The 14,836-nt window shown below is 31.6% G+C and overlaps 1 protein-coding gene across 1 annotated transcript; it reads left to right on the top strand.

Moving 5' to 3' along the window:
• The first annotated feature begins 1,054 nt into the window (after window positions 1-1,054).
• Window positions 1,055-5,675, top strand: LOC149509650 (NAD(P)H-quinone oxidoreductase subunit H, chloroplastic). Its single transcript, XM_089757684.1, has 2 exons — window positions 1,055-3,178; window positions 4,299-5,675. Exon 1 carries the CDS (start codon window positions 1,443-1,445, stop codon window positions 2,622-2,624), a length of 1,182 nt encoding a protein of 393 aa, XP_089613810.1. The 5' UTR covers window positions 1,055-1,442; the 3' UTR covers window positions 2,625-3,178; window positions 4,299-5,675.
• The last annotated feature ends 9,161 nt before the right edge of the window (window positions 5,676-14,836 follow it).

The following is a 14,836-nucleotide window of genomic DNA, read 5'->3' as shown; positions in this document are numbered from 1 at the left end:
CCAATCAAGAAAAAGGTAAATCAGATCAAGAAAAAGGTAAATCAGACAATCAAGAAAAAGATGTTGAAGAAGATTCTGGTAAATCAAAAAAACATAGAAAGGAAGACGAGAGCAAGAGAGAAGCTCGTTTATTCCTACAAAAGTATTTGTATTTTCAATTCGGATGGGATGCTGATTCTTTCGATGAAAAAATAATCAAAAATATCAAAGCATATTCTTTCATTCTTGGCCTGATAAATATGAATGAAACTTTTCTATACTCTGTTAGAAGAGGAGGAACGAATCTGGATATTTTGATGGATTCGGCGGATAAGTTACTTTTAACTTATCAATACCTACTCAAAAAAGGAGTATTGATTATCGAACCAATTCGCCGGTATGTAGAAATTGATGGACAATTTATTCTATATCAAACTATAAGTATTTCATTGGTTCATAAAAATAAACATGAAATTAATCAAAGACGCAAAAAAAAAAAAAGACGCAAAAAAAAAAACTATATTGAAAAAAATAATTTTGATGAATCCATTGCAAGACATCAAAAAATGACTGAAAATAAAGACAAAAATCATTATGATTTGTTTATTCCTGAAAATATTTTATCCCCTAACCACCGGAGAGAATTGCGAATTCGAATTTCTTTCAATTCAAGGGATAAAAATGGTATGCATAGAAATCCAGTATTTTTAAATAATGTAAAAAACTGTGGTCAAGTTTTGAATAAAAACAAACATCTTGATAGTGATAAAAAGAAACTAATTAAATTAAAGTTCTTTCTTTGGCCCAATTATCGATTAGAAGATTTAGCTTGTATGAATCGCTATTGGTTTAATAGTAATAATGGCAGTCGTTTCAGTATGGTAAGGATACATATGTATCCGCGTTTGAAAATTCGTCAATGGTACATTTTTCCATATATTATGATTGAAAACCGGATTGATTAATTTTATTTGAAAAAATTATAAAGTTCATAACGAACTTAAAATCATTGTGCATATTAAAATGAATGGTATTATTATTATTACTGATCAGTAAAATTCACATTCAAAAAAAGGGGGAGAGAAATTTTTGTTTTATGGTAAAAAATTCATTCATCTCAGTTATTTTTCAAGAAAAAAAAGAAGAAAACAAGGGGTCCGTTGAATTTCAAATAGTCAGTTTCACCAATAAGATACGAAGACTTACTTCACATTTGGAATTGCACAAAAAAGACTATTTATCTCAGAGAGGTCTACGTAAAATTCTAGGAAAACGTCAACGGCTTCTGTCTTATTTATCAAAGAAAAATAACATACGTTATAAAGAATTAATTAGTGAGTTGGATATTCGGGAATCAAAAAATCGTTAATTTGATTGAATTAGTCGATTTATTATATTTTTCATTTTGATGTACTTCTTTTCGTTTTCAACAATTCATGTAAGAATGAATCGAGGAAAAACTTATGAATCTATCAGCTACAGAAAAAGACCTTATGATAGTCAATATGGGACCTCACCACCCATCAATGCACGGTGTTCTTCGTCTCATCGTTACTCTAGATGGTGAAGATGTTGTTGACTGTGAACCAATATTAGGTTATTTACACAGAGGAATGGAAAAAATTGCGGAAAACCGAACAATTATACAATATTTGCCTTATGTAACACGTTGGGATTATTTAGCCACTATGTTCACGGAAGCAATAACCGTAAATGGACCAGAACAATTGGGCAATATTCAAGTCCCTAAAAGAGCCAGCTATATCAGAGTAATTATGTTGGAGTTGAGTCGTATAGCTTCTCATCTATTATGGCTTGGACCTTTTATGGCCGATATTGGTGCACAGACCCCCTTTTTCTATATTTTCAGAGAAAGAGAATTAGTATATGATCTATTCGAAGCTGCCACCGGTATGAGAATGATGCATAATTATTTTCGTATCGGAGGAGTAGCGGCCGATCTACCCTATGGCTGGATAGATAAATGTTTGGATTTCTGTGATTATTTTTTAACAGGAATTGTTGAATATCAAAAACTTATTACGCGAAATCCTATTTTTTTAGAACGAGTTGAAGGGGTAGGGGTTATTGGTGGAGAAGAAGCAATAAATTGGGGTCTATCCGGCCCAATGCTACGAGCCTCTGGAATCAAATGGGATCTTCGTAAAGTTGATCATTATGAGTGTTACGACGAATTTGATTGGGAAATCCAGTGGCAAAAAGAAGGAGATTCATTAGCTCGTTATTTAGTCCGAATCAGTGAAATGACGGAATCCATAAAAATAATTCAACAGGCCCTGGAAGGAATTCCGGGGGGTCCCTATGAGAATTTAGAAATCCGATGTTTTGATCGAGAAAGGGATCCAGAATGGAATGATTTTGAATATCGATTCATTAGTAAAAAACCTTCTCCTACATTTGAATTACCGAGACAAGAACTTTATGCGAGAATGGAAGCCCCAAAGGGAGAATTAGGAATTTTTCTGATAGGAGATCAAAGTGGTTTTCCTTGGAGATGGAAAATTCGCCCGCCGGGTTTTATCAATTTGCAAATTCTTCCTCAGTTAGTTAAAAGAATGAAATTGGCTGATATTATGACGATACTAGGTAGCATAGATATCATTATGGGAGAAGTTGATCGTTGAAATGATAATTTATACAACAGAAGTAGAAGATATCAATTCCTTTTACAGATTGGAATCCTTAAAAGAGGTCTATGGGATCATATGGATGTTTGTCCCTATTTTGACTCTTGTATTGGGAATCACAATAGGTGTACTAGTAATTGTATGGTTAGAAAGAGAAATATCTGCAGGAATACAACAACGTATTGGGCCTGAATACGCCGGCCCTTTGGGAATTCTTCAAGCTCTAGCAGATGGAACAAAACTGCTTTTCAAAGAGAATATTCTTCCATCTAGAGGAAATACTCGTTTATTCCGTATTGGACCGTCTATAGCAGTCATATCCATTTTACTAAGTTTTTCAGTAATTCCTTTTAGCTCTCGCCTTATTTTAGCCGATCTCAATATCGGTATTTTTTTATGGATTGCCATTTCAAGTATTGCTCCTGTTGGACTTCTTATGTCAGGATACGGATCAAATAATAAATATTCCTTTTTAGGTGGTCTGCGAGCTGCTGCTCAATCGATTAGTTATGAAATACCATTAACTCTATGTGTTTTATCAATATCTCTACGTGCGATTCGTTGAAATATAAACTTTTCTTTTCCCTATTCCTTTCGTTCTATAAAATAAGCTGAATGGATTGAATAGATATCTTCGTTATTTTATTATCCTTCAGGTTGATAAACTAAATTAGATAGTTATATATGAGTGAAAGAAAGCAGCTTATAAATTCGCAGTAAATTAAACAAAAAAAAATTTAATCTCATTTCCTATGTACAAGAGTTAAGTGGAAGAAAACATAAGTGGAAGAAGTCTTTACCCCAAGACGGGTTGATTAGTCAATCTAGCTTGAAGCGGGCTCAAAAGATCAACCGTATAGAGTTTTGGCTATCCTTTGTATAGATTCCCATACATGTATTGCCAAACCAAACGGGGGATTGAACAAAAAAATGAGTGGATGGTTAGGAACACCAAAATACACAAAGGATTAGTAATGGAGATTATGTAAATTATATAAAAAGGATATTTCTGGATAACATAAAAAGAATACTAATTGGGGCTTTAAATTAGTAGAAATGAGTAGGCAGTACTACCCACGATTCCGGTCCAGAGTATGCTCCTATCCACCGATTAAAGTAATGACTATCAGGAACGAAATAATCCTTTACTATTTTTTAGTTTAAGCCCCCATTCGTAATTTTCTCAGATCAGAAAGAAGAATAGGAACGAAAAAGAAAGAATAAAAAATAAATATTTTTTTTTTTTTTATTCTTTCTTTCATATATATAGAGAGATATAATCTGTGTCATGATTTATGAGCTAATGTAATATTTAATTTTTTTCGTAATCGAAAACAATGGGTTGAAATATCTATTGATATTTCTACAAGAAGTATTTTATTGAAGGCTTAAGTTATTACTCAACAAATAAAAATTGAAATTAGTAACGGGCGAGATCAATTCAGAAGCACTTTTTTTATTCTTCATAATATAGCAGACAGAATTCCATTGGTATAATTTTGGACCTTCCAATCCATTTTTTCTCTATCTATTCTACAACCATACGAAGAGAAATAATACTGATTCGGTCCTTAAATTTATTTGTGACCCACGAGGAGCCGTATGAGTTGAAAACCTCATGTACGGTTTTGGACTAGCGATGGGAACAGTGATGTTATCATCGACTATAATTATCTAACAGCTCAAGTACAGTTGATATAGTTGAGGCGCAATCAAAATATGGGGTTTGGGGATGGAATTTGTGGCGTCAGCCAATAGGGTTTATCGTTTTTCTAATTTCTTCTCTAGCAGAATGTGAGAGATTACCTTTTGATTTACCAGAAGCCGAGGAAGAATTAGTAGCAGGGTATCAAACCGAATATTCGGGTATCAAATTTGGTTTATTTTATGTTGCTTCCTATCTAAATCTATTACTTTCTTCCTTATTTGTAACAGTTCTTTACTTGGGGGGTTGGAATATTTCCATTCCGTACGTATTCGTCCCTGAGCTATTTGAAATAAATAAAATGAATGGAATCTTTGGAACGACAATTGGTATCTTTATTACATTAGCTAAAACTTATTTGTTTTTGTTTATTTCTATCGCAACAAGATGGACTTTACCTAGGTTAAGAATGGACCAATTATTAAATCTTGGATGGAAATTTCTTTTACCCATTTCTCTCGGTAATCTATTATTAACAACTTCTTTCCAACTTCTTTCACTGTAAAGAAAAAAAGAATACGAGATTCATGACTTGGTTCAAACAAGAGAAAGAAACAAACATAAAATTATTCATAGATATTCACGATATGTTCCCTATGGTAACTGGGTTCATGAATTATGGCCACCAAACAGTCCGAGCAGCAAGGTACATTGGTCAAGGTTTCATGATTACCTTATCCCACGCAAATCGTTTACCTGTAACTATTCAATACCCTTATGAAAAATTAATCGCATCAGAGCGTTTCCGTGGGCGAATCCATTTTGAATTTGATAAATGCATTGCTTGTGAAGTATGTGTTCGTGTATGCCCTATAGATCTGCCTGTTGTTGATTGGAAATTTGAAACGGATATTAGAAAAAAACGATTGCTTAATTACAGTATTGATTTCGGAATTTGTATATTTTGTGGTAACTGCGTTGAGTATTGTCCAACAAATTGTTTATCAATGACTGAAGAATATGAACTTTCTACTTACGACCGTCACGAATTGAATTATAATCAAATTGCTTTGGGCCGTTTACCAATGTCAGTAATTGACGATTATACAATTCGAACAATTTTGAATTCGCCTCAAAGAAAAACTGAGTAAGTAAACCTCCTATTCTATTAAAGAGAAATTTCCAATTCTTTTAAGGTTCCGTTTTGGTTTAAGTTAAAAGAATATTTGGTTTGACTTAAAAGAATGAGGCCTTTACTCTTTGTTTGGTCAATAAATAAAAATTCAATTACAAATTAACTGGTTGATAAGAATTTCGAATTCATTTTTCTTGAAAATCTATTAATATATTCGTAATTATTTCGAAATATATAGTTTCAAAAAACAAAATACCCTTTCGAACCGAACAAAAAAAAAGAATTAAAAACGAAACAATAATTGTACTTAGATCAATTCACACCTAATAGATTAGGATTTTATTCAATTAGGAACGTATCATAAAAAAAAAATTCCTGGTCGGGTCAATAAGATCATGAAAAGCATTTCGATTTATTTATCTCTTATTTTACATATAATGGATTTGCCTGGACCAATACACGATTTTCTTTTAGTTTTTCTGGGATCGGGTCTTATATTAGGGGGCCTGGGAGTGGTATTACTTACCAATCCAATTTTTTCTGCCTTTTCATTGGGATTGGTTCTTGTTTGTATATCCTTATTCTATATTCTCTCAAATTCTCATTTTGTAGCTGCTGCCCAGCTTCTTATTTATGTGGGAGCCATAAATGTTTTAATCCTATTTGCTGTGATGTTCATGAATGGTTCAGAATATTATAAAAATTTTAATCTGTGGACCATTGGGAATGGCCTTACTTCGTTGATTTGTACAAGTATTCTTGTTTCGCTAATTACTACTATATTAGATACATCATGGTACGGGATTATTTGGACTACAAGATCAAACCAAATTATAGAACAAGATTTGATAAGTAATAGTCAACAAATTGGAATTCATTTAGCAACAGATTTTTTTCTTCCATTTGAATTCATTTCACTAATTCTTTTAGTTGCTTTGATAGGTGCAATTGCTGTGGCTCGTCAGTAATAAATCTTTCTAACTAGGAATAGCAAGCAATCCAAATTAAACTTTTTTCTGTCTTATCGCATCTATTTTCCTTGAATTCTTGTTCGTGTATAAAATATAAAATAGAAATTCGTTTATTCGAGATATTTCCAATATATTCTTTTTGTTATATTCTATTCTAGTCAATCAAATCCGTTGAATTATTGTTCATATTAAAATGAATCGAAATTGATAAGGAGTTGGTCAATGATGCTCGAACATATACTTGTTTTGAGTGCCTATTTATTTTCTATCGGTATTTATGGATTGATCACGAGTCGAAATATGGTTCGGGCCCTTATGTGTCTTGAACTTATACTGAATGCGGTTAATATAAATTTTGTAACATTTTCTGATTTTTTTGATAGTCGGCAATTAAAAGGAAATATTTTATCAATTTTTGTTATAGCTATTGCAGCCGCTGAAGCAGCTATTGGATCAGCTATTGTTTCCTCAATTTATCGTAACAGAAAATCAACGCGTATCAATCAATCAACTTTGTTGAATAAGTAATATTAATAATATTAAATTATAAGATTCACCAATTTGAATTAGCATGTCCAATATGTTGGAATCTACATCATGTTTTCGAAAACGTAAGAAATCAAAGTATCTTGGTCCTTTCTTATGAGTTGATCCCGAAGGAAATTGATTAGAAAATTTCTGGTAAATCGTTGATTCATCTGGTGTTTAACTATAATGATTCATTTACAAGTTTACTAGATTGAAATTTTATGATGTTCAAAAAATTATAGATCCCATGTCACATTCAGTAAAAATTTATGATACATGTATAGGGTGTACTCAATGTGTCCGAGCCTGCCCCACCGATGTGTTAGAAATGATACCTTGGGATGGATGTAAAGCTAAGCAAATTGCTTCCGCTCCAAGAACAGAAGACTGTGTTGGTTGTAAGAGATGTGAATCCGCTTGTCCAACAGATTTCTTGAGCGTTCGAGTTTATTTATGGCATGAAACAACTCGAAGTATGGGTCTAGCTTATTGATACGTTCCCGAAAACCCCACTTGAATACATTTTGAATCCATTTTATTTTTTTTTTACTGAAAAAACCCGTGCTCAAAAAAAATCTTTTTTGAGCACGGGTTTTTCTGGTCCAAGTGCATCTTGTCTTTACCACGAATTATTTTCCTTGGTTAACAATAATTGTAGTTTTACCAATATCTGCAGGTTCTTTAATTTTCTTTCTTCCTCATAGAGGAAATAAGCTAATTAAGTGGTATACTATGTGTATATGCATATTTGAACTCCTTCTAACAACCTATGCATTTTGTTATCATTTCCGATTGGACGATCCATTAATCCAGCTGGAGGAAGATTATAAATGGATAAATTTTTTTGATTTTTACTGGAGATTGGGAATAGATGGACTTTCTATAGGGCCCATTTTACTGACAGGATTTATCACTACTTTAGCTACTTTGGCGGCTTGGCCAGTTACTCGAGATTCGCGATTATTCCATTTCTTGATGCTAGCAATGTACAGTGGTCAAATAGGATCATTTTCTTCTCGAGACCTTTTACTTTTTTTCATCATGTGGGAGTTCGAATTAATTCCCGTTTATCTACTTCTATCCATGTGGGGGGGAAAGAAACGTCTGTACTCGGCTACAAAATTTATTTTGTACACTGCGGGGGGTTCCATTTTTTTATTAATAGGAGTTTTGGGTATCGGTTTATACGGTTCTAATGAACCAACATTAAATTTTGAAACATTAGCTAATCAATCGTATCCTGTCGCACTGGAAATCATATTCTATATTGGATTTCTTATTGCTTTTGCTGTCAAATCGCCGATTATACCCTTACATACGTGGTTACCAGACACCCATGGGGAGGCACATTACAGTACTTGTATGCTTCTAGCCGGAATTTTATTAAAAATGGGAGCGTATGGATTAGTTCGCATCAATATGGAATTATTACCCCACGCTCATTCCATATTTTCTCCCTGGTTGATAATAGTGGGTACAATGCAAATAATTTATGCAGCTTCAACATCTCTTGGTCAACGGAATTTAAAAAAAAGAATAGCCTATTCCTCCGTATCTCATATGGGTTTCATAATTATAGGAATTGGCTCTATAACTGATACGGGACTCAACGGAGCTATTTTACAAATAATATCTCATGGATTTATCGGTGCTGCACTTTTTTTCTTGGCAGGAACGAGTTATGATAGAATGCGTCTTTTTTATCTCGACGAAATGGGTGGAATGGCTATTCCGATTCCAAAAATATTTACGATGTTCAGTATCTTATCGATGGCTTCTCTTGCATTACCGGGCATGAGTGGTTTTGTTGCAGAGTTGATAGTCTTTTTTGGAATAATTACCAGCCAAAAATATTTTTTAATGCCAAAAATACTAATTACTTTCGTAATGTCAATTGGAATGATATTAACTCCTATTTATTCATTATCTATGTCACGTCAAATGTTCTATGGATACAAGCTATTTAATGCTCAAAGTTCTTATTTTTTTGATTCTGGACCACGAGAGTTATTTGTTTCGATCTCTATCTTTCTACCAGTAATAGGTATTGGTATTTATCCGGATTTTGTCCTCTCATTATCAGGTGAGAAGGTCGAAACTATTCTATATAATTATTTTTATAGATAGTTTTGATGAATAAAACAAAAAATCAAAAAGTAATCCTATGATTTTTAAAATTGTTCGTTGTACAGTGAAAAAAAAAAGAAAGAAGTCTTTTTTCTTCTCTTAAGTTTAAGTTAAGTAAAAAAAGGTAAAAGAATTAAATTGAATTTTAATCAGACATCTTTGGCTTTTGTTAGAACCTTTTGAATCAAGTAGTGGAGTGATTCAAAAGGTTCTTGACAGCTTACAATAAGTTTTCTTATATATACGCTGTCCTATCTTAGTATTTGTTAGGCTTAGCCTTTTTATTCAATTCAATTAGATGTTAATGTAAATGAACCATAACTATGTAAACCTATTCCTAATAGATTGACCCCAAAATAGCATATCCAAATTATAAGAAATCCCATAGAAGCCACAAGTGCGGAATTTACACCTTCCAAATTTTTATTTGTTCGGGTATGTAAATAAATCGCGAATACGGTCCAAGTAATAAATGCCCAAGTTTCCTTTGGGTCCCAATTCCAATATGATCCCCACGCCTCATTAGCCCATACGGCTCCCGAAAGAATTCCTATGGTTAAAAAGATAAACCCGAGACTAATAATACGATAACTCCAACGATCCAATTGTTGAGTCAATTGATACCTGTAAAAATTTTTAGAAGAAAGAAAATAAGTGTTTAATAAAACATTGCTTCTTTCATTCATGTATTGGATTTCGCCAAACGAAAATGACTGATTTAATAAATTATTGTTTTTACCAATAATTTTTATGGCTTTTCGAAATGTAATGACTAGAAGAGCTACTGATAATAATGATCCACATAAAAGAGCTGCATAGCCTAATACCATCATACTTACGTGCATCATTAACCACTGGGATTGGAGAGCAGGCGCTAATATTGCGGATTGATGCATTTTGGTTAAAAGACCCGAAGTGGCAAAGCCTTGGGTAAAAATAACACTTGGTGCGGTTATTGCGCTTAAATCATTTTTACGCTTTTTAAAATAGTAAACCATATGAATAAGGGAGAAACCCCATGAAAGAAAGATTAATGATTCATATAAATCACTTAATGGGAAATGTCCTGAATAAATCCAACGAGTGACTAATAATCCTGTTATACAGAAAAAGGTAACTATCATGCCCTTTTCTGATGAATCATATAGTCCTACGACTTCATCGACTAATAAGAATAAGGTTAAAAAAATGAATTGTAATTACAATTGAAACGACCGAAAAGGATATATGAGTTAATATATGCTCTAAAGTTGAAAAAATCATAAGAATTCTGAAAAAAGCGAGGGTTTCTAGATTTTATGGAATGGAAATCAGGAATTAAATTCATTATAGGACTTATTCTATCTCTTTTAGAAGATACTATGCCGCTACTCGGACTCGAACCGAGATGCTCTAGCACTGCTTCCTAAGAGCAGCGTGTCTACCGATTTCACCATAGCGGCTTGCTCGAAATCATAATAAGCCATTTTTTATTCAATCGTCGAGATTGAAGGTGAAGGGGTCAATTCAATGTAAAATGTAAAAGAAGCATTTAATTTAAATTGATGAATAAAAACTCGTTTAAATAGCAATTTGAAGGTTCAAAAAGAATCTTTATTATTTATCGTTTTATTTAATTATCCTTTTTTTTATTTAATATTTAATTTAATATTTAATTATTTCAACAGAGATTTTATAGTTTGTGTTTTCCTAAAAGAGAACTCCTCTATTGTAACTAAACTAACTAGTTGTAACTTCAATTCATAGATAGAATTCAACAAAAAAATGTTCTTTATCATTTTAATTTTTTAATGATTCATCTCTCATTCTTTTATATGATTTTTATGAATCTATAAAAAAAAAAATGCTTATCAATTGAATGAATAAATGAATGAAAAAATATTATTTTTAGAGATCACAATTTCAGCACCACATCCAATGATTTCAAAAGATTTATGTAATTTGCATAGCTTTGTATTAATCGTTAGGATTTTGCGTTTTAAGGATTTATCAAACCAACTAGATATTGGGTTGTACACGTTACGTTATATAAAAAGCGTTTCGATTCCTGTCATAATTGTACCATACTTCAAAAAAGTATTTCGAATTTCGAATTCTAAAAATATGTCTTGATTCATCTTCTTATACAAACATAGAATTTTTTTAGATCATTTTAAATTGATACATTATTTGTATATCCACTAAATTATAAAGGGAGTTTTCTCAATTGGGTTGAAAGCAAGGGAAGGATATATAGTAATTCAGAGAAATAATGATTCATAAAGTTACAAAATTGAAACTTAATGGATTAGTTTCAACAACCCAGTTAAAGCTCTTATATATATGTGCTCCGATATAGCTATAGTATAAATATACAAATTTTTATTATTTAATTATTTAATTATTTATTATTATAAATTGAAATTGAATATTATAAAAATAACAAATTATTATAACACTAAGATACCAAATGGGGCGATGGGGAAAATGAGAATCCCCATCCCGGAAATGAAAAAAAAAAAGATATTCAAAAAAGAAAACCTTTGTATCTTATTCGAGTTAAACCAATTCAGATTAAAAAAAAATTATTTGTCGTACAAAAAAACTTTTTGAATTACCCGTAAAAATAGATCTCGATAATGAAAAAGCTTTCAACGCCGCCCAATATCCTTTCTTTTTCCAAACATTTTTTCGAATACGCTTTTTTGATGTAGAAGTACGTTTTTTTGGAACTGCCATTCAAAAAAAAGGTTATTTAGTGCTATAGTTGGATGTCAAAGACATCTATTTTTAAAACAAAATGAGTCGGTGTCTTTATGTCATTATTTATCTATTCCTATAGATTTTCTAGATTAATAGATTTTCTAGATTATAATTATCTATATACTACTATATAAATTTCATAAGAACTAAATAGAGATGGGAAAATAACATAAAATGCTTCTATTCTAGAAAAAAAAAAAAAAAAAAATATGATATAACCTTTTTTTATTTATATTCCATACACTATCCAGAAAAAAAGAAGAATTTGTATTTAATTTATTGGTACCTTTCTTTTTTATATCTCCATTCAAATCTATAGGATAGATTAGGATCTATTATGATATATAAATTGAATTGATGAAATCAAAAAAACGTAAAAAAGAGTCTTTCCTTCTCTATCTCTGCCTATTTTTTTTGTCGTCCTACATTTATAATTTATACATCTCCATTTATACACGAAAAATACATCAAAACAAAAAAATGTAAAAAAACCATTTTATTTACCTAATAAAAAACAAACTTGAATTTTTTTCTATTAATTGGTAATTGGTCAAGCTCGAAGAGAGAGTATGCCCAATTTTCATTTTCAATCAAATTCGAATGAGACTCGTAATTAATCTGTTAAAGGATACATAATTTTGAAAAAAAAAAAGAATATTTTTTTTTTCCATTAGTAACTCGGTGATATCATTTGATTACTTCTAACTTCGAAATTTGAATATTTTTGAAATATTTGAGAAAGATTAAAAGATTAATAATAGAAAATTCCAGTTAACTTTGTAATATCTTGATTGTATTATTGCTCCCTTTCCATCAAAAGAGATAAGAGCCGGTGAATCAGAAACGATTAATTAAGAAAGAATAAGAAAAAAGTTTTTATGGAGCATACATATCAATATTCATGGATCATACCTTTTGTGCCACTTCCAATTCCTATTTTAATAGGAATGGGACTCCTACTTTTTCCGACGGCAACAAAAAATCTTCGTCGTATGTGGGCTTTTCCCAATATTTTATTGTTAAGTATAGTTATGATTTTTTCGGTCGATCTGTCTATTCAGCAAATAAATAGAAGTTCTATCTATCAATATGGATGGTCTTGGACCATCAATAATGATTTTTCTTTCGAGTTTGGCTACTTTATTGATTCACTTACCTCTATTATGTCAATATTAATCACTACTGTTGGAATTTTTGTTCTTATTTATAGTGACAATTATATGTCTCATGATCAAGGATATTTGAGATTTTTTGCTTATATGAGTTTATTCAATACTTCAATGTTGGGATTAGTTACTAGTTCTAATTTGATACAAATTTATATTTTTTGGGAATTGGTTGGAATGTGTTCTTATCTATTAATAGGGTTTTGGTTCACACGACCTGTTGCGGCAAACGCTTGTCAAAAAGCGTTTGTAACTAATCGGATAGGCGATTTTGGTTTATTATTAGGAATCTTAGGTTTTTATTGGATAACGGGAAGTTTCGAATTTCAAGATTTGTTCGAAATATTTAATAACGTGATTTATAATAATGAGGTTCATTTTTTATTTGTTACTTTATGTGCCTCTTTATTATTTGCCGGCGCAGTTGCTAAATCTGCGCAGTTTCCCCTTCATGTATGGTTACCTGATGCCATGGAGGGGCCTACTCCTATTTCGGCTCTTATACATGCTGCCACTATGGTAGCAGCGGGAATTTTTCTTGTAGCCCGCCTTCTTCCTCTTTTCATAGTTATACCTTACATAATGAATCTAATATCTTTGATAGGTATAATAACAGTATTATTAGGGGCTACTTTAGCTCTTGCTCAAAAAGATATTAAGAGGGGTTTAGCCTATTCTACAATGTCCCAACTGGGTTATATGATGGTAGCTCTAGGTATGGGGTCTTATCGAGCCGCTTTATTTCATTTGATTACTCATGCTTATTCGAAGGCATTGTTGTTTTTAGGATCCGGATCCATTATTCATTCCATGGAAGCTATTGTTGGATATTCTCCAGATAAAAGCCAGAATATGGTTTTTATGGGCGGTTTAAGAAAGCATGTGCCAATTACACAAATTGCTTTTTTAGTGGGTACACTTTCTCTTTGTGGTATTCCACCCCTTGCTTGTTTTTGGTCCAAAGATGAAATTCTTAGTGACAGTTGGTTGTATTCACCGATTTTTGCAATAATAGCTTGGTCCACGGCCGGATTAACAGCATTTTATATGTTTCGGATCTATTTACTTACTTTTGAAGGACATTTAAACATTAATTTTCAAAATTATAGTGGCAAAAAAGGTAGCTCCTTCTATTCAATAAAACTATGGGGTAAAAAAGAAGAGCAAACAATGATTAACAGAAATTTTCCTTTATCCCCTTTATTAACAATGAATAATTTATTAACAATGAATAATAATGAGAAGCCATATAGAATTGGTGGTAATGTAAAAAAAGGGGCTCTTATTACTATTACGAATTTTGGCTACAAGAAGGCTTTTTCTTATCCTCATGAATCGGATAATACTATGTTATTTCCTATGCTTATACTGGTTCTATTTACTTTTTTTGTTGGAGCCATAGCAATTCCTTTTAATCAAGAAGGAATACATTTGGATATATTATCCAAATTATTAACTCCATCTATAAATCTTTTACATCAAAATTCAAATGATTTTGAGGATTGGTATCAATTTTTAACAAATGCAACTTTTTCAGTGAGTATAGCTTGTTTTGGAATATTTACAGCATTCCTTTTATATAAGCCTTTTTATTCATCTTTACAAAATTTGAACTTACTAAATTCGTTTGCAAAAAGGGGTCCTAAAAGAATTTTCTTGGATAAAATAATATATTTGATATACGATTGGTCATATAATCGTGGTTACATAGATACGTTTTATTCAATATCCTTAACAAAAGGTATAAGAGGATTGTCCGAACTAACTCATTTTTTTGATAGGCGAGTAATCGATGGAATTACAAATGGAGTAGGCATTACAAGTTTTTTTGTAGGAGAAAGTATAAAATATGTAGGGGGAAGTCGCATCTCTTTTTATCTATTGTTGTATTTATT

Source organism: Durio zibethinus, unplaced genomic scaffold (genome assembly GCF_047325235.1).
Source record: "Durio zibethinus cultivar Kanyao isolate XHJ-2024 unplaced genomic scaffold, ASM4732523v1 HiC_scaffold_133, whole genome shotgun sequence".
NCBI lineage: Eukaryota > Viridiplantae > Streptophyta > Magnoliopsida > Malvales > Malvaceae > Durio > Durio zibethinus.
Note: the sequence above shows the minus strand (reverse complement) of the source record. Positions and strands in the feature narration are given on the sequence as shown.